A 21,474-nucleotide genomic window follows, 5' to 3' on the forward strand; every position below is an offset into this window, starting at 1 on the left:
ATTTTATCGAAGAATAAAGACAAATAATTACCAAAAGTCCTAAACAAAATTAGTTTTGTAAATTAGTTGCAATTATAATTTCATAACAAAAGCGTGTGTATTTCGTGGTAAAGGAGACGTAATAAAAATATGTCTAATACAAATCCTTTAAATGTTACCGTAAATTCTACTATGGCAACTCTAATAAATCAAACGGAAACCGGTTTAAATTTAAATACCACTTACTCAACACCTCTTTTAAATTCAACATGGTTTCCTATAAACAACTCATCTGTGCTTCCAAATATAAACTCTAGCAGCAGTAGTGGCAATTTACCCTGGTATTGGAATAACACAATATACAATCCTCCGGTCTATACTCCGTATACACCTTATTGTCCTGATTGTTATCCTAACTATGTTACCATCGATCCACCATTGATTACATATTCCTATACGTATTCATATGCTTATTATGTCTTGTTACTTTTGCTATTAGTTGTGGCGATTATTTGCATTAAGGTATTTATTTCTAAAAGAAAAAATTGTAAATTGTTTTTTAAAACCATTTAATAACAACTTTTTCAAGATCGGTATATCACGACGTAAGGAACTGGAACGTCGCGCGGCTGCTCAACGTAGAAGAGGTAAAGTTTTTTTTTTATTAAAATATATATTTTTTTAAATTGCACCACTTGTAAGAGAAACAATATATTGGACCCTGTCACAGAATACCATTCCGATTGAAAGTGGAGTTATTATTTATATGTTTGTTGTATAAATATGAAAAACGGCACTTTTTCGGAATGAAGTCATTGTTAGTTAGATTTCTATATATAAATGAGTAATTTATAAATTCTTTTTTATACCCTACACCACTATAGTGGGGAGGGTATTATACGTTTGTGCTGATGTTTGTAACATACAAAAATATTGGTCCAATACCCACCTTTAAGTATACCAATCGAATCAGAATCATTTTTTGAGTCGATTAAGACATGTCCGTCCGTCTGTCCGGCTGGCTGGCTGTCCATGTAAACCTTGTGCGCAAGGTACAGGCCGCAATTTTCAAGATAATTTTATGAAATTTGACCCAAGCATATTTTTTTGGCACAGGGACAAAATGGTTGAAATCGGTACATTATTTCACATTATTTCACCCATACAACCGTACCTCCCGATTTGAACTTTTTATGCCATAATTACGTCAAATATTCCACTATCTTCTAAAAATTGGCACAAATAAATTTTATATAAGTATAAATGACACTGCAGATTTTCGTAAGGATCGGCCCTTATTTGACCCTAGCCCCCATACAAACCTCTCTTCAAAAAATGTCTTAAACGTCTAATATTGACTTGTAACCATTTGTATCGCAATAAAACTCTACAAAACTAACTGTTATTTAAAAATATATCCTTTTCCCAAATTTACCGAGGATCGGCCCATATTTGACCTATATAAAGCCTCATTTAGAAATTTTAGTTTTTTTTATCAATAAATTGCTTAAATATTTTGGATTTATGGCAATATTCAACTTTTTATTCTTTTTCTTTATAAAAAATAAAAATGTTAAAAATATACTCATGGTGTAGGATATTATATGGTGGGCCATGCCCGACTATACTTTCCTACTTCTTATTGTATAAATATGAAAAACAGCGCTTTTTCGGAATGAAGTCATTGTTAGTTAGATTTCTATATATAAATGAGTAATTTTAAGAATTTTTAAACAAAAATCACTAATAAAAGACCTAAGTAGTTCCATAACTGTTCTGACAAATCCGAACGAAAATTTATTAATTAAAAAGTAAAATAAAATATAGAGTGTTGAATTAATACGATTTGGTTCTTAAGGGACAATTTCGAACAAAAATCATTAGCCTCGACACAAAGTAGAACGATTGCTTACTAAAGTCGTGTATCTTGAACTATTTGTGGAACTAATACATTGTGTCATATGAGCAAATTATATTTGGTCCTATCAAAATCAATAATCCCTTTCGGTACAATTGTTTCAATATTTAAAACACTAACTGTTTGCAAAGAGTGCGTGATTCAGACTTGCTAGTAGAATGTGTCTGCTTTGGCCGAAAGTGAAAAGCTAAAGCTAGTGTTCTCAAATGCTTTCCTGGTCCTTGGAATGATTTAGCCTAGGATCGAATAGGAGAACCACAGAATCTAGTACTTAGGTGGTAGTAATTGGACTTGTCTTGGCTGGTAATTGGTTAAGATTCTTTCGGGATCCACATGGTGGCTTTGGCTTAAAACCAAAAAAGAGAAGGGAAGAGTATTTCGGTTTTAGAACGGTTTTATGCATATGCTACATATTTATGTCTGAATTTAATCTCCGGTGACGTGTCAAATCAACTTCGTAGTAGGACTCGGGTATATGTTGACAGTTGTTAGTTACTGAGATTAGAATGATCAAAATTGATGAAATTTCTGTATAGAGTCTTGGCACGGCGGGAGACAAGTATGGCTTTTTGAAAAGAGGAAATTCAAGGTGCTGTTTTCTTCTCAATAGGATATAAATTTCGACACGCTACTCAGGGAGTTGGGATACTCCACACCTATTGAATTCGATTGACTTTCTTTCTACATCTTTTGTCATATCATATTTGTTAGGTATATTTCGTCCTAACAAATATGTCTCTAGGTAATGTTGCCGAATCCACAAAGCCCTATTATCTGATTGCGCGTACTTTAAGTTGTTATGAAATATGCCTAATTTCATCATTTTAGGATGTGGGTGCTTCATCAGCAGTTAATGACAGCAGGATTTCCTTTGGTTCAATTCGGATGTAATGTTTGAGATTAATGTTACAGCAAGTGCTTTGTTGGAGGTTTGTGGAGACCCCTCTCTATTAATCCAACTGGCAATTGCCTCCTCCTTATTGGGGTATGCACTGGGTTTGGTGTCATGCTGCTTATAATTTCACATTTTCTAGTTATTTTCTTTTCCTCATTTTTATCGCCCCTATTCTGCGATACGACTCTCCGCCACATAAACGATACGACTCTCCGTCACATAAACAACAATTTACAAAAACGTAGGTACGACCAAGCTATCATTTGGAAGATTGTTGGATGATCAATCATTAAACTGAGTCTGTTTTGACTCATTTTGAGTCAAAACAGTCATAAATGACTCGAATGTGATCAAAAAATACTAGCTGGAGATCTTAAAGCAGAATATACACATTAATAAAGCATTTAAATGAAATTGCATTGCTTCTTCTTTTTCTTACGATTTTCTTTTTTGTCTGAAATACCTGTTTTCGATCGTTGCGTAACTGAGTGTGTAAACGTAATTGAAATGCAGAATATGGGTGTATATTTATATCGAACATTTTTGATTTCACTGGGTCCGTGCCTCAGCACAATCATGTTCAAGGAGTTCTTCATTGAAGTAACTCGGTTATTCGAGGAAACCAGTGTGGGATTAGGCCTTCAGGTACTTACATAAAGCACATTGTTATTATCATGCAGAAGTGTCATAAATGACTCGATGTGATCAAAAATTTCAAAAAATGCTAGCTGGGGATCGTTACGAAGAATACATACATTAGTAAAGAATTTAAACGAAATTGAATTGCTTCTTCTTTTTCTTAGGATTCAGTTTTTTAGTTGAATACCTGTTTTCGATCGTTGCATAACTGAGTGTGTAAACATAATCGAAACGCAGAATTAGAGTGTATATTTATATCGAACATTTTTGATTTCTCTCCCTCCATCTCGATCCGTGCCTCAGCACAATCATGTACAAGGAGTTCTTCATTGAAGTCACTCGGTAATTCGAGGAGACCTTTAGGTACTTAAACAAACATTTCTGCGAATTTTTTTAATATTGATCTTAAATCTTAGTTTTAAATTTCGAAAAATGAACACTTTAAATGCGGGTTTCTTACTACTCAGTTTAACTAGGTTTAACTTACTGTTAGATTAAACTCGGAACAAATTTAGGCGGAATTTAAACGATGATTGTGTTTTTAGGGCGAGTTTTTCTGATAAAGATAATCTACATTCTTTGTTTAAACCTAGTTTAATATATGTTTCGTGTTTTTCAGTTATCAGTAAAGTTACTTATTATCTTAGTTTAACTAAGTGTAATTGCACAATTAAACTCAAGTTATAAGTGAGAAAACACAATTAACAAAAACAATAAAACAATGATTTCGGAAGAACAAAAACTTAATATTTTAAGTAAATTTCAATTTTCTGATTTGTTTTGCTTTATTAATTATTGTTTTAAATGTTTATTTAACATTTTTCAAAAATTATCCATTTTACAAAAGTATTGTTTGCAAAAAACAGCTGTTCTTTGTTTATGTTTTTGAGTGAAAAGTTGGCAATACTAACAAAGTTAACTGAGCTTAAATCTAAAACTTAAAAACACAATCATCGGTTAAAGTCCACCTAAATTTGTTCTGAGTTTAATCGAACAGAAGTTAAGCCTAGTTTAACTGAGGACTAAGAAACCCGGCCTTAGGCGGACTTTAAACGACGATTGTGTTTTTACAGTTATGGATCTAGAATCAGTTTACTTTGTTAGTATTGCCAACTTTTCAGTCAAAAATATAAACAATGAACAGCTGTTTTTCGCAAATATCCCTTTTGTAAATTGTAAAATTTTAGAAATCAGAAAATTACTATTTACTTAAAATATTAAGTGTTTCTTCTTCCGATTTCATTATTTTATTGTTTTTGTTGATTGTGTGTTCTCACTTATAATTTGGGTTTAATTACACTCAGTTAAACTTAGATAAAACAGTAACTTTACTGATTACTGGAAAACACAAAACCAGGTTTAACCTAAGAATGAAGATTATCTTTATCAGAAAAACCCGCCCTTAAATTCTCTTAATTAGATAGATATTATAAATAATAACAATTTTTAATTAATTTTTTCGTGTTTTATTAAAAATATTTAATACTAATATTAAAAAAAACAGATTACAAATTAAGCAAATTCCTGACAATATTTTAACTGCATAGTTACAATATATATAAAAACAATTATTTATAATATTTAGCATTCTTTAATAAATTAACTAACTAGCACAACATAGAAAAAAAAACAACCAAAAAAAATTCTACAAGTTTAAATAATTATCAAAGTAATTCTCTGACCGAAGCGATTAAACCAAAATTAATTAAACCCAAATACAAATAATAAATATTCAATTTGAAAATTTCCCATTTCTCGCGCAAGAAAATGCCCAAACGTTGTGATTTCTTTGTGCTTTGTGTCATTTCTTCACTAAACGAGGAGTGTAGGCAACATTTGGACATGACCCAAAAAGCGGTCATGCGATTTTGTGTGCGTAATGTTGATTCAATGCCACGTATCAAATCGTTGGTTTTCAAAATCAATAACATTTGACGATCGACTTGTTCGAGTACATCGGAAATATGAGGTAGTACTAGTGAAGTATTGTTTTGGAGAGTGTTTTTCTATAAGAGATAAGGGAGGAGTTAGTTTGTTCTATTTACATTTAATATTGTTAAGACTTACCTCTTCTTTGGTATATTTAACTTTATTAACACCCTGTACTAAAGTCTCCCAGGGTCGCCCCGTAACCATACAGGCAAATAGTCCATATAAATCTCCTTTAATACCCAAATTATGAGAATATTTACGCATACCCACACGATCAACATTTAAAATACTCAACCATAATTTGGAATAATCATAACGGAATTTATCCGTTAAATTGGCATATAAACCATGATCGAGTAATACAATTTCGACTTGTTTTTGCTTATTTTTACGCACCAATATATTACCCGGATGAGGATCACTGTGTACAAAACCTGTATTGAAGATCATTTCCGAATACAATTGACCTATTTTATTGGAAACTGTTACGGGATCTATGTGATTTTTGCGTATATATTCTAAATCGGTAACTTGCCCGCCCTCCAGAAATTCCATGACTAGAACACGTGGCGAACAATAGTCCCAATAGATTTTGGGCACTTTAAGCCAATTGTATTTAAGAAATTGTTTTTGTACTTTTTCAGCATTTTTACCCTCGTTGAGGAAATCCAATTCAATGGGTAAATTCTTTTTGGATTCATCCACCAGCCATTGTATTTTGAAATCGGGAAAGATTAAAGCCAAAGCTTTTACTGCCAATTCCATTGTTTTCATATCCACTCGTGAATTGCCCTTAACATAAGGATGTTGCACCTTAACCGCCACTACTTCACCGGTCTTTAAGGTCGCTTTATGAACTTGAGCCAAAGAGGCAGTGCCCAACGGCTCTCTTTCAAAATTATCAAATATATCCTCGGGATTACGTTTTAAATCATGTTTTATAACTTTATATAAATCTTCGATGGGATTTTGTGGTGCATTAGAGTGCAAAATCTTCATGGTTTGTACAAATTCCTTAGGCAGTAAATAATCCAAGGCACCTATATGTTGGCCCACCTTAATATACACTCCTTTATTTGTACAAATTAATTGCAAAAGTCTTTCGGCGGCTATTTTATGCACCCGACTTTTTTCCTGTTTATATTCGGGGGAATTCTTATCCCACTCTTTGTAATATAATTCACGTTTATAGGTTAAGGCTACATCTACCACAGCCACGGCCGAACGTCCCAGACGCACTATACCCAATGAATTTAAATCGTAATCATTGGTGTGTAAACTTAAACCAGTTCCAATGGCACTAGCGCCTAAAACGCTATAAGTAATAACACGTCTTATCATTGTGGCGTGAAAGTGTTAGTTATGGCACGTTAGAAGTCTCGAGGAAAACTGAAAACAAACAAGAATCATTTAAATTTATGTTAACTTGTAAAAGGTATTGGAGGGTGTTTTGAATGTATAGAAAATGTGTGGTTAATGAGAAATGACAGTTTTTAGGTGGGAGTTAACTTTACTAAAGGAAAAATTTTAACATAATTTTTGTCAAGAAATAAATTATAATAAAACATTTTGTAGGGCTACAACTTTAATCTCACCTTAATTCCTTACAGTTGTCTTTGCTTATTTCTGTTGCAGACTATTTATTGAACTTTGCCTTTACTTTATCACTATTCCAGACACTGTCTCACCCCTATATGACCCCCCATAATAATCAACTATTTTGCTTTTAAAATTCATTATGAAACTTATCTAACAATCACTTTCCATATTTTTGAACAAAAAATTTTGCATATGTCTTAATAATATATAATTTTTATCGGAAAAAACCCCCTTTTAAACCTTTTGATTGATGTTGCTTGTGCGTTATGCCAATTATTGTTTCATTTTATTAACAGTGGGTTTTGCTGTAAAACACAAAAGAAATTAAGTTTGCCAAAATTTTGCAAAACTTTTTCAAACAAAAGAAATTATAAAAAATTACAATTTAAGCGGTTAATACCATCATATTCATTGATTAAAGATCTTTATAAGTTTGCCAATAATTTATGTGTGAAGATTTGTACAAAATTGTATCTAACATTAACATACAAATACATTTACAAAATCGACCTTTGCTTTGAAAGAAACAAACATCATCAATCGATAGATAGATAGATAGATAGATAGATAGATAGATAGATAGATAGATAGATAGATAGATAGATAGATAGATAGATAGATAGATAGATAGATAGATAGATAGATAGATAGATAGATAGATAGATAGATAGATAGATAGATAGATAGATAGATAGATAGATAGATAGATAGATAGATAGATAGATAGATAGATAGATAGATAGATAGATAGATAGATAGATAGATAGATAGATCATTTTTATTTATTCGAACGATTAATCGTCAAATATTAATCGATTATCCGATCTGCATACTCTAGCTAATACCCTTATAGAAGTTCCAAGTGTGACGACCCAAAGAAGTGAGGATTTAACAAAGATCATCATTACACATATTTGACTTTAATGTATTTCGATGTAGACCCCAAGACTCTCAGTGCAACCGGAATGGTGTTTCCGATAATTCAGTTTTACGTCTAGTAAAACTGTATAATATTTCCAGCATACACTGATAACGTTTCCTGCAATGGGTTTTAGTCAATTTAGCAAAAGATATGAGCAATTTTTAAAGCTTAATATAGTCCCACTTATGCTTTACATTTAGGCCTCTTGGCAAAATATTCGCCATGCCTTCATGTATCTTTTAAATGCTTGCTCCTTAAAGTATTAGCTTACTGTCGGCGTAGCAGACTTTAAATCTCGACTTTCTTATGTAAAAGCAGATTGTGTTTATAATCAAGACTCTTGGCAGAGCGAAGCCTTATTTAGGGCCTTCTCGGCTTTCTTGATTTAATGATTTGGATATTTGCTCCTTGGAATTAGTACGGCTAATATAACTAGTTTACCGGTTAAGGTCATTAATTGTGGAAAACTGCAAAATAATCACTTTCTGCTAGTTATATCAAACATCTCACAGTTTATCCACTTAACTCTTAGCACATGATTGATCTAATCATGAAGCGCTCGTTTTACCAGGAACTGATCTAAGTAATTCAGTTTGTCGATATCACTGCATAAATGTATTTGTAACCTATTAACTATCGAACAGGGGTAGGATTTTTCATATTCACTTTTTTTAATTAAGTTCGATCATAGAATGATTTCAGAACTGTATTCTGAGGAGCGATGAAGTAATTCGCCGTCTATTAGTGTATTTAAAAGACTTGAGGACTGTAGAAAGGTATAACATTTTTTCCAATAGTGGTGACATAGACTCTTAAGGTTTACGACTAACTCCGTATTGGTATAATTACTAGGAAAAGTTAAAATTATAAGATTTTAATCACTATTGATGATGAAATCTCTAAAGACCTAAGGCATGCTCTGATTCCAAAATCCTAATTCTATGGTAGTTACATATCTTTGTTATTTATAGTATTAGGTAAAGTTGTAAATTATATGTTTAATTTTAAAGAACTCCATATTTTTAATTTATGTTCTATAAATTCTTAAAAATAGTAGCTATACACCTGTTTTTAATTAACACATTTTTTTCTAACTGCTAATATTATTACATCATGATAGTTTTCACAAATAAAAAACTTCTAGATCTTCACGCAGTATTTGATTTTCTTTTTTAAATTTTAATTTCATAATATTTCATCACTATTACAATTATGTATGTATTTGTTTATTAATTTTTAGTAATTGCCATATAAATAACTCTATCAAAAAGTTTGAAATTAAAATAACTTTGCCAACATAATTTTAACGGTTGCCAACTTAATATAAATAAATAACAAAAAAATCTATCGCAATTTTGCAAATAACTGCCAAATTATTTAACATAACAATAAACCGTTATTTCAATTGCACGCACACTTGATAATGAGATTAATTTCATTGGAATTTGCGCTCAAAAAATGTTTTCTAAACAATAACAACAAGTTGTCTGTCTGATTATCTCTCTTTCTCTCTCACTTGCACATTTTGTTTACAAAACTAACAGCAGCTTCTTCTTTTTCTTTTTTCTCCTCAATAAGTTTGCTCATAAACTAAAACAGATTGCAAATGAATTTCTGGCCGTATTTATTGTTTACAAAATGATTTGTTGTTGCTTTTTGTTATTATTTGTATTAAAAAAAGCCCTCCTCACTAACTTTCACTTTAGTTAAATATTTATTATGACGTTACTACACGGCCTACATATCAATGAATATTAAACATGATTGATTTAATAAATGAATGAATGAATGATGACGAAGTGCAAAGTTTAGCAGATAGTGAGTGATTTTTTAATGCTTTTTATTATGACGTGTTTTATTTCATTTTATTTTAATTCAAACAATTATTACATAAACTATTTAACATTGAATTTGTGCAAACACTAGACACAATTTTACCTTGATTAATATTAATTTAAAATTTAAATTTTAAATTTTTTAACAGCCTTTTTTGTTTAAACAATTTTAATTGAGAAATTTTGTTGGTTTTTTTTACTGTAAATTTAACATATTCTCAGCTTATAGTTTAACATTACGAAATTCTTTAAAACAAACAAAAATTTACTGAGGGAACTACAAATAAAACGAAATAATAAAACCGACACCGCTTCGAAAAAACGTGTAGCGTCGGACGAGTTCAGATAAGAGACTGAAGAAACAAACTTGCGCACTAAACAATAATGTCCGCTTGATTCCAATTGCAACCGCACAACCACAGGTGACTAGCTAGTTACAGCTGTCTTGGCGAAATTTTCTTGTTGTGGAGATTTATGACAAAAATTATATGTATTATGGGAAATTCTTTTTTTGTCTATTAAAATAATACTGACAAATGAGCTTACATAATACCTTTGATAAATGTAGGAGTTTTTGTATGAGTGAAAGCAAACGAGCTCATGGCTGATAGCAGTTTTGTGGTGATGAGAAAACAACGTTATTTTTCGTTCGTCGCTTGTCGACAGCGGTTCCAATTGTAAGCAATATGTGTTGTGACAGTTGTTTGAGATGGAAAAATTAAAGTTATCGATAGAAAAGACAGAGATGATAAAGTAAATAGATTAGATGTAACCGTTATCTTTAAACTGTTAAAAACTCAATGTATGCAAAGAAGTAAGACTGTTATAATATATAGAGGATGAGATCAGATATGAGAATATCCACATAACATTTTAGACAGATTTGAACGTTAAAGTCATTTTCTGAAGGACACCTACTATAGTTTATTCTAGTTAATAATCTAGTCTAGATCTATTCTAGTAGTCTTGTCTCTTGTCTAGTCTATATTATATTGTATAGTCTAGTCTATTAGTCCTGACTATACTATAGTCAAGTCTATAGTTTATGCTATAGTTAAGTCCAAAGTCCAGTCTATAGTCTAGTCTCTAGTCTAGTCTATAGTCTAGTCTAAAGTATAGTCTATAGTCTAGTCTATAGTCTAGTATACAGTCTAGTCTACAGCCTAGTCTATAGTATAGTCTATAGTCTAGGCTATAGTCTAGTCTATAGTCTAGTCTATAGTCTAGTCTATAGTCTAGTCTATAGTCTAGTCTATAGTCTAGTCTATAGTCTAGTCTATAGTCTAGTCTATAGTCTAGTCTATAGTCTAGTCTTAAGTCTAGTCTATAGTCTAGTATACAGTCTAGTCTACAGTCTAGTCTACAGTCTAGTTTATAGTCTATAGTCTAGTCTATAGTCTAGTCTATTTTATTTGAAAAAATATATTAAAATCTGTCCACTAAAACTCCATTATAACTAAATCTATCGTTTTTTTCAGCTCTTCAACAATCCCAAAATGCTTATATAGCAACCAGCGACAACTCTAACGACAACAATAATAACACACCAAATACGGGAGCCAAAGAATCTGATTTACCTCCTGCTTACAACGAAGTGGTTCAATCCTATATATTGGCTAAACAGCAAGAACCATCCGGGGAAAATTCTACAAATGATGTAGCATCGGGCATGACAACCAATCCCTCAACGAACACTATTTCAACAGCTATTTCGACATTAACCATCGAAAGTGAAATATCAAATAGTAATTATGCTTTAAATAATCCCTCTACTTCAAGTATAATGACAGAGACAATTGTGATGTCTAATCCACCAGCAATAGCAGCGGCAGCTTCAGCTTCAACATCTTCCCCACCGCCTTCTTATGATCATGTTGAAATCGAAATGTCCACAACGAAAATCAACAAAGATCATATTGTTTAGTTTTATTGTATTTGGGTTTTATTGAGCAATATTTCTTTTAAATATTCCTACTTAATTGTTGTTAAAATAAAATAATTATGTATTTATACAAATAAAGAAAACGAAAAGGTTTATTATATTTCACCTTTTAAAAAATACACATAAATATTAATCATGTTGGAATTATTTTAAAAAATTTTAACATTCTAGAGCTGCAGACAAGAAGTTGTGGGTTCCACTTCTACCAGAGACAATAGAGTGCACAATGGAATATCTATTTATTTATCTATCTATCCATCTATATATCTATCTATCTATCTATCTATCTATCTATCTATCTATCTATCTATCTATCTATCTATCTATCTATCTTTCTATCTTTCTATCTTTCTATCTATCTATCTATCTATCTATCTATCTATCTATCTATCTATCTATCTATCTATCTATCTATCTATCTATCTATCTATCTATCTATCTATCTATCTATCTATCTATCTATCTATCTATCTATCTATCTATTGATCTATATACATATTTTTTTAAAGTCCCAATGAAACAGATGAACCGCCTTTGATTATTCACTAAAAATCTTTTTTTTTTAGTTTTTCAAAATTAAATGTTAAATACAAAATATAAACTTCACATGCAAAAACCTCAATTTTTCTAAAATTTGTGATTTACGGGTTTGAATTTCTTTTGGTATTCCGCTAACGATCTATTTCTTGACGTGTTGTTAAATGCGTCTTGCTATCTTCATCTGATATTTCTATTATATCAATTTGGGGCTCAATTAGTATACAATCATCGTCACTTTCTTTTGTAGTTATTTCCGAAGTTGTTTCAACATTTTTGGTTTTAGTTGCACTGCTTCTTAAAACTTTTGTTTTACTGGTCAAAACTTTTCGCTTTTTAATTGATCTCTTTAAATTGTCAGACATTTGAATGTATGTTTTCGGGGCACAGTTTTATATATTGCAATTAACAATAAATACAATAATTTTTTATTTTGTTTTAAAATTTTCTTATTTTTTTTTAATTTGAAACTTTGATTAAATGAAATTACATAACAATTTGACAATAAAAATTACAGTGGAATAACTAAAAGAAGAGATTGATTGTAATTAAAACAAACAACATGTTTTTGCAACTTATTTGTATATTACATTTTGTACATTTATTCCATTAATAGCAAATACAAAAAATGTTTAATATTAATTGATATATAATAATTTAATACTAAAGTTAGTAACTAAATTATTAGAATTTTAAAGTAGTTAACAAAACAAAAAAATATATATGTATTCTAAAATATAACCCATAAACATAAAAAATATAGGAAATTTTATTTAAATAATATATTTTTAAGAACTAATTAATAAGAAATATATAAGAAAAAATTTTCAAAATAGAAATCTAACTACGATTAAGAATTGTATGCAATTTGGGACCCCATTTACCATAAGGATCTTTGGGTAAAATGAATATATCATTACACCATGTATAACCAATTACACGATTTTCAATGATTTTCTTAAAGGCTGGATTTTCGTGTAACAAATCACGATAGTTATCATTCGAAACAATGGCAGCATCCAATTCAAAGGCTAATTGCAAAACAAATCTAAAATATCCATAAATAGAAAATATATATTGATAAAAATTTTTAAATATCTATATAGACATTTTCAATAATTAACCTATCATCGTAACTGATACTCGTTAGACCAGGCAAGTTTTTGCAGGGTGTTTGTACAATTTTTCCCGCCTTGTGTAGTCTTTCCAATTCTTCTGGATCCGTTGATTTGCTTTTATTCATACGAAACTGTGGTATAACCGCCTTAACCTCATGGCCCATTCTCTCAAAATATTCGATGGCGATTTTTAAACCTTTAACGGAAAATGCCTGATCTAAACCATGTCTAAATTAGGGAAAAATAAAATTTTTAAAAATCAAACATAAAATGTGTAGTATTTCGCCTATTTGACGACTAGTTATTAAATCATAGACAGATCCGATAAAGAAGTTAGTATACCAGGGTTAATTGTACGATTTTTGCCAGATTTTTTTATATAAAATTTGAGTTTATAATATACTTTTTATAGACATAACCTTCGTAAAAAGGCTTGATCAAGAAAAGGCTATCTGTCCGTTTTGTTTCCGGTAAGTTTTCTTTTTTAAATTAAAAAAAAGTAGTGAAGTAATGAAGTACGGCGTTAAGCAGACACCTGTTGTTATTGCCAAAGCTAAGGATGCGAAACTATTTATTATCTATATATCTATCTATCTATCTATCTATCTATCTATCTATCTATCTATCTATCTATCTATCTATCTATCTATCTATCTATCTATATATCTATCTATCTATCTATTCTATCTATCTATCTATCTATCTATCTATTGATCTATATACATATTTTTTTAAAGTCCCAATGAAACAGATGAACCGCCTTTGATTATTCACTAAAAATCTTTTTTTTTTAGTTTTTCAAAATTAAATGTTAAATACAAAATATTAAACTTCACATGCAAAAACCTCAATTTTTCTAAAAATTGTGATTTACGGTTTTGAATTTCTTTTGGTATTCCGCTAACGATCTATTTCTTGACGTGTTGTTAAATGCGTCTTGCTATCTTCATCTGATATTTCTATTATATCAATTTGGGGCTCAATTAGTATACAATCATCGTCACTTTCTTTTGTAGTTATTTCCGAAGTTGTTTCAACATTTTTGGTTTTAGTTGCACTGCTTCTTAAAACTTTTTGTTTTACTGGTCAAAACTTTTCGCTTTTTAATTGATCTCTTTAAATTGTCAGACATTTGAATGTATGTTTTCGGGGCACAGTTTATATATTGCAATTAACAATAAATACAATAATTTTTTTTTGTTTTTAAAATTTCTTATTTTTTTTAATTTGAAACTTTGATTAAATGAAATTACATAACAATTTGACAATAAAAATTACAGTGGAATAACTAAAAGAAGAGATTGATTGTAATTAAAACAAACAACATGTTTTTTGCAACTTATTTGTATATTACATTTTGTACATTTATTCCATTAATAGCAAATACAAAAAATGTTTAATATTAATTGATATATAATAATTTAATACTAAAGTTAGTAACTAAATTATTTAGAATTTTAAAGTAGTTAACAAAACAAAAAAATATATATGTATTCTAAAATATAACCCATAAACATAAAAAATATAGGAAATTTTATTTAAATAATATATTTTTAAGAACTAATTAATAAGAAATATATAAGAAAAAATTTTCAAAATAGAAATCTAACTACGATTAAGAATTGTATGCAATTTGGGACCCATTTACCATAAGGATCTTTGGGTAAAATGAATATATCATTACACCATGTATAACCAATTACACGATTTTCAATGATTTTCTTAAAGGCTGGATTTTCGTGTAACAAATCACGATAGTTATCATTCGAAACAATGGCAGCATCCAATTCAAAGGCTAATTGCAAAACAAATCTAAAATATCCATAAATAGAAAATATATATTGATAAAAATTTTTAAATATCTATATAGACATTTTCAATAATTAACCTATCATCGTAACTGATACTCGTTAGACCAGGCAAGTTTTTGCAGGGTGTTTGTACAATTTTTCCCGCCTTGTGTAGTCTTTCCAATTCTTCTGGATCCGTTGATTTGCTTTATATTCATACGAAACTGTGGTATAACCGCCTTAACCTCATGGCCCATTCTCTCAAAATATTCGATGGCGATTTTTAAACCTTTAACGGAAAATGCCTGATCTAAACCATGTCTAAATAGGGAAAAATAAAATTTTTAAAAATCAAACATAAAATGTGTAGTATTTCGCCTATTTGACGACTAGTTATTAAATCATAGACAGATCCGATAAAGAAGTTAGTATACCAGGGTTAATTGTACGATTTTTGCCAGATTTTTTTATATAAAATTTGAGTTTATAATATACTTTTTATAGACATAACCTTCGTAAAAAGGCTTGATCAAGAAAAGGCTATCTGTCCGTTTTGTTTCCGGTAAGTTTTCTTTTTTAAATTAAAAAAAAGTAGTGAAGTAATGAAGTACGGCGTTAAGCAGACACCTGTTGTTATTGCCAAAGCTAAGGATGCGAAACTATTTATTATCTATATATCTATCTATCTATCTATCTATCTATCTATCTATCTATCTATCTATCTATCTATCTATCTATCTATCTATCTATCTATATATCTATCTATCTATCTATCTATCTATCTATCTATCTATCTATCTATCAATCTATCTATCTATCTATCTATCTATCTATCTATCTATCTATCTATCTATCTATCTATTTATCTACCTATCTATCTATCTATCTATCTATCTATCTATCTATCTATCTATCTATCTATCTATCTATCTATCTATCTATCTATCTATCTACCTATCTATCTACCTATCTACCTATCTACCTATCTACCTATCTATCTATCTATCTATCTATCTATCTATCTATCTATCTATCTATCTATCTATCTATCTATCTATCTATCTATCTATCTATCTATCTATCTATCTATCTATCTATCTATCTATCTATCTATCTATCTATCTATCTATCTATCTATCTATCTATCTATCTATCTATCTATCTATATATCTATCTATCTATCTATATATCTATCTATCTATCTATCTATCTATCTATCTATCTATCTATCTATCTATCTATCTATCTATCTATCTATCTATCTATCTATCTATACATCTATCTATCTATACATCTATCTATCTATCTATCTATCTATCTATCTATCTATCTATCTATCTATCTATCTATCTATCTATCTATCTATCTATCTATCTATCTATCTATCTATCTATCTATCTATCTATCTATCTATCTATCTATCTATCTATCTATCTATCTATCTATCTATCTATCTATCTTTGTATCTATCTATCTATCTATCTATCTATCTATCTATCTATCTATCTATCTTTGTATTATCTATCTATCTGTCTATCTATCTATCTATCTATCTATCTATCTATCTATCTATCTATCTATCTATCTATCTATCTGTCAATCTATCTATCTATCTATCTATCTATCTATCTATCTATCTATCTATCTATCTATCTATCTATCTATCTACCTATCTATCTACCTATCTACCTATCTATCTATCTATCTATCTATCTATCTATCTATCTATCTATCTATCTATCTATCTACCTATCTATCTATATATCTATCTATCTATCTACCTATCTACCTATCTATCTATCTATCTATCTATCTATCTATCTATCTATCTATCTATCTATCTATCTATCTATCTATCTATCTATCTATCTATCTATCTATCTATCTATACATCTATCTATCTATCTATCTATCTATCTATCTATCTATCTATCTATCTATCTATCTATCTATCTATCTATATATATCTACCTATCTATCTATCTATCTATCTATCTATCTATCTATCTATCTATCTATCTATCCATCTATCTATTTATCTACCTATATTCCATAGGCTTCTTAAAAGATTACTCTGTAAAATAGTCACTAGACTAGTCAAATGGACTAGCCCATAGATTATGTTTATGTTAGTTATGTTAGTGTTTTAGATAACTTATCAATATTGTAAATAAATTAAAACACTTACTTGAAAGCCACATTACTACCATCTATAATTACCATCCGTTTGCCTTCGTTTAATTCTTCATTTGCTCCTGGATTATAGGCATTTGCATTGTAGGCATTCAATTGTTTAGTTTCGCTGCGTGTAAATAAATTATTATTTGTGCGCAATCTATTGACTGGTGTTGTAGGAGTATTATCACTTATTTTCAAAATCTAAAAACAATTAATATAAAAACGATTAAAATTCTAAAAGAAATCCATCCACAATTACCTTATTTGGCGGTATCGTATCATCTACTATGGGTATAAAATCTGCTTTATTCGATTCACTTACAAAAATAACCGAATCATCATCTAAATCGGTAGATTTACGTTTTAAAGTTGAATCCTGATCATCTAGATTGATAATCTCATCATTACAAGTGGTTTCTTTCAAACGTACAGTTCTATAGGAATTCTCCTTTAAGGTACTAAGTTTGGTGTAATTGGTAAAGGTATCTGTGGAATTAATCGATTCAATACCAGATCTACGACCAACATCTAAGAAAAAGGGTAAATTTTCGTCGTCTTTATTTGAATTATTATCATCTTTAGTTAAATTTTTAACTACAGAGGCATATGTGAAAGAAGATTTTTTGCTATGACAAGGAGTGGAAGAGATACGATGTTTAAAGGAATTGATAAGTGATTGATAATTAGTAGAACCATCACTGGTTGAGGGTATATCATCATCATCATCACCGTCATTATCATCTATTGTTATTTCTTCTAAGGTTGGTTCGATCACAATACAATCGTCGTCGTCATCATCATTATCATTATTGTTATTATTCTCCTCTTTCTTTCTTGCATCTTCTACTAAAGATATATCACTTTCTGAACGTATTTCTCCTTCTTCCAATGTTGTAGTAATATTTTGTGGATTGTTCTTTCTGTGTTTGTTTAATTTTCTCTTTGAATTATTATTATTATTGCTGTTATTGATCAAACGTTTGTTGCCCTTTTTATGCGAAGACATCTTTTTCGGTGTAACTGTTCTACTTGTACCATTGTCATTGACTAAGTAAACACTGCGTCTAACTAATCTTCTCTGTATGGGAGAATAATTTAAAAGAAAAATATGTATATTTTATTGTTATTTATGTTTAAAATTGCCTATTTTTCTTTTACGCTTAACTTACAGCCTGATCATCAACGATTTTTTTAAATCTATTCACTTTACCACCTGCATTTCTCCATGGACTTCGTTTTAAACGATTTTTCGGTGATTCTTGTTTTTTACTACTGTGGCGACTAGTTGAGGGTCTTTGATCTATTTGACACTTTAGGTGTTGTGGAGAGAAGATAAATTATAGAATATGTTAAAAATAAATTGAATAAATACATTAAAATTTACTCGTCAGATTTGCAGATTTTAGTTGGAATTTCTCAATTAATTTAATAGTGGAAAAGATTTATTATTAATAGTGGTAAAAAGTAAAGATTGAAAAACATTAAATACTTACCTTTAGAAAACAAATTGAAATATTTATAATAGCAATTTTAATGGATATGTTTAAGGTATTTAAACATTTATCACTTATACTCTTAAATTTTGATAAGTTTGAATCTTGATCATATATATTAATAAATTCGTTACAAAACGTTTAATTCTAAAGGAATTTTTTAAGGTACTAAGTATAGTTTGGATCTACGACCAACATTTAGTTGGTTTACTTGCTCATTGGAAGCCCTCTTGTGCAAAAGAAGTTCATAGAATAACAACTTTGTGAAAATATCTTTTATGGATTTTCCAACTGGGAACAATTGGCATGTTTTTGATAGGCTGTTTGATTGGTGTGCAGATTTTACCAACGGGTCCATGAAGGATATTGTTGAGGTCGATGTGTTAGTTAGTTTGTTTGAAAGGAGTATGTATATACATCAAATCGGAAGAAATACATCTAGATCTCTGTAGAACCTAATCAGTGCCTCAGGTGGTGATCGAACCCACCAGCTCCGGTTTACCAGACTAGAACACTAGCTACTAACCTACCGGATAATTCCTGGTAATATCATCGCCAAGCTAGATTCCTCGCTTGCAAGAGAGCATACCGATCCTTTTGTCGGTATACCGCTTTCAACCTGCAAACGCTCGATACGTGAAAACCTATATGAGCTTGCGCAATGCAAATGGACGAATGAGGCCACCTGTAGACAGGCAAGGATGATGTGGCCCTCTTACAACACATAGAGGTCCCATGCCCTTTTCTATATTCCCAGAGTTAATCTACGAAACTTAACGGCAGTGGGAAGTGGCCACTAGCCTTTCGGACTCCATGCAAGAAGACTGAACTTACCCAATAACAACTTCTGCAGGAGCTGCTAGGATGAAGAGGAAAAAAAGAGTATATCTCATTTCCTTTGTCATTGTTCCGACTTATCTGATCATCTGCATCTATCTATCTATTCATCTATCTATCTATCTATCTATTTATCTATCTATCAACAACTTCTGCAGGAGCTGCTAGGATGAAGAGGAAGAAAAGAGTATAACTCATTTCCTTTGTCATTGTTTCGACTTATCTGATCGTCTGCATCTATCTATCTATCTATCTATCTATCTATCTATCTATCTATCTATCTATCTATCTATCTATCTATCTATCTATCTATCTATCTATCTTTCTATCTATCTATCTATCTATCTATCTATCTATCTATCTATCTATCTACTTATCTATCTATATATCTGTCTGTCTGTCTGTCTATCTATCTATCTATCTATCTATCTATCTATCTATCTATCTATCTATCTATCTATCTATCTATCTATCTATCTATCTATCTATCTATCTACCTATCTATCTATCTATCTATCTATCTATCTATCTATCTATCTATCTATCTATCTATCTATCTATCTATCTATCTATCTATCTATCTATCTATCTATCTATCTATCTATCTATCTATCTATCTATCTTTCTATCTATCTATCTATCTATCTATCTATCTATCTATCTATCTATCTATCTATCTATCTATCTATCTATCTATCTATCTATCTATCTATCTATTTATCTATTTATCTATTTATCTATTTATCTATTTATCTATCTATCTATCTATCTATCTATCTATCTATCTATCTATCTATCTATCTATCTATCTATCTATCTATCTATTTACTGAATCCTTTTCAGAAGAATAACTATTCGTTTCGTTTCAGTTGGCAAAAACGTTGGTCACATCATTCTACTCGTCTTCAAAAGTATGACAAATACGCTGTAATCAAATGCTTTGACGACGAGCTATTGATTACAACAAGTATGTATATTGAAAGGGCCAAAAAGACATCCTGAAGTAAAGACACACCAGAGAACTTTTTATCTTTTGCAAGCTTGCTAAGAAAGGTGTACAAAAATCTCTACTAAACTTTACACGTATGACAAATACTACTTAATTAGTCACCAAAACTGATGACCTATTTAAAAACGTTCCCACGACAATTGGATCGTGGATCCGGATCGACTTGACTCAAACTTTGGTTTTAAAATACATCAGTACCTTTTATTCTAAACAAGTTGGGTAATGATGCTGCAAATGGTACCATAATGAGGGTCTCCATGAAAATCGTTTCAAGGCTTTAATATGGAATAAGCGATTTAATTATGAAAATATCCATTAAAATTATTATTCTTTGGTTATAAAGTTTATAATATAAACTTTGAAAATATTCAAAAATTCCAAAATATTTCAATTTGTTTTCTAAATACTTACCTGATGATGTTAACAGTTCAAGCTTTATTACTTTTATTACATTAAATTACATGTATTACACAACAATATTTCTTAAATGTTGCAAATTTGCAAACATTTAAAACAAAATAAGAAAAGCTTATTTTGTATTTAAACATGTATTTCAAATTTTGCAAAATGTTAAAAAATATTGAGGTGAATTAAAACTACAGTTTTTATAATTATTTTTGTATATTTATATATATTTTGCATTATTTTGACTAGTAGTTACATTTATTTGATTTTTATAATTTTTTGGCATTTACAATTACACATTAAGAGAGTTATAAACATATAATAAGGAAAACGGAGCAAAATAACAGCAACAAATATTGAACAACGAACTAGTATGTTTTCTATAGCGAAAGTGTAGATATTTTCAACTGAAAACTGTTTTTATTGTCCTTTATAAATGTTTTAAC

At 29.9% G+C, this 21,474-nt stretch overlaps 3 protein-coding genes across 4 annotated transcripts; 1 reads left to right on the forward strand and 2 right to left on the reverse strand.

Annotated features, from left to right (window-relative positions):
- Positions 1-11,739, forward strand: LOC111685413. The gene is made up of 3 exons (XM_023447680.2): positions 1-501; positions 569-626; positions 11,198-11,739. The coding sequence occupies exons 1-3, from the start codon at positions 130-132 to the stop codon at positions 11,641-11,643; spliced, it is 876 nt and encodes a 291-aa protein (XP_023303448.2). The 5' UTR covers positions 1-129; the 3' UTR covers positions 11,644-11,739.
- Positions 4,882-10,070, reverse strand: LOC111685412 (aarF domain-containing kinase 1). Of its 2 annotated transcripts, none has more exons than XM_023447679.2 (3): positions 9,823-10,070; positions 5,499-6,752; positions 4,882-5,437 (listed from the first exon to the last, which is right to left on the reverse strand). In XM_023447679.2, the coding sequence occupies exons 2-3, from the start codon at positions 6,702-6,704 to the stop codon at positions 5,096-5,098; spliced, it is 1,548 nt and encodes a 515-aa protein (XP_023303447.2). In that variant the 5' UTR covers positions 6,705-6,752; positions 9,823-10,070; the 3' UTR covers positions 4,882-5,095. The 2 variants fall into 2 exon arrangements, with proteins under 2 accessions (XP_023303447.2, XP_046810207.1); XM_046954251.1 differs by lacking the exon at positions 9,823-10,070 and adding an exon at positions 6,959-7,271.
- A 1,179-nt stretch (positions 11,740-12,918) lies between the features above and the next one.
- LOC111685415 (putative uncharacterized protein DDB_G0289963) lies at positions 12,919-18,618 on the reverse strand (the record flags this gene model as incomplete). The annotated part of the gene is made up of 5 exons (XM_023447681.2): positions 12,919-13,246; positions 13,323-13,544; positions 17,295-17,485; positions 17,544-18,362; positions 18,454-18,618. Coding segments are annotated over 5 exons (1,605 nt in total), but the record flags the coding sequence as incomplete, so codon positions are not given.
- Positions 18,619-21,474: the final 2,856 nt, after the last annotated feature.

The sequence above is a fragment of the Lucilia cuprina genome, chromosome 6 (assembly GCF_022045245.1).
Source record: "Lucilia cuprina isolate Lc7/37 chromosome 6, ASM2204524v1, whole genome shotgun sequence".
Taxonomy (NCBI): domain Eukaryota; kingdom Metazoa; phylum Arthropoda; class Insecta; order Diptera; family Calliphoridae; genus Lucilia; species Lucilia cuprina.

Bases quoted from the DNA above. Each gene is read 5' to 3' on its own strand.
- LOC111685412 (XM_023447679.2), bottom strand. From the start codon at position 6,704: ATGATAAGACGTGTTATTACTTATAGCGTTTTAGGCGCTAGTGCCATT. The intron at 5,438-5,498 runs GTAAGTCTTAAC...TATCTCTTATAG, and splicing joins TTAAATATACCAAAGAAGAG to AAAAACACTCTCCAAAACAA.
- LOC111685413 (XM_023447680.2), top strand. From the start codon at position 130: ATGTCTAATACAAATCCTTTAAATGTTACCGTAAATTCTACTATGGCA. The intron at 502-568 runs GTATTTATTTCT...AACTTTTTCAAG, and splicing joins TGGCGATTATTTGCATTAAG to ATCGGTATATCACGACGTAA. The intron at 627-11,197 runs GTAAAGTTTTTT...CGTTTTTTTCAG, and splicing joins GGCTGCTCAACGTAGAAGAG to CTCTTCAACAATCCCAAAAT.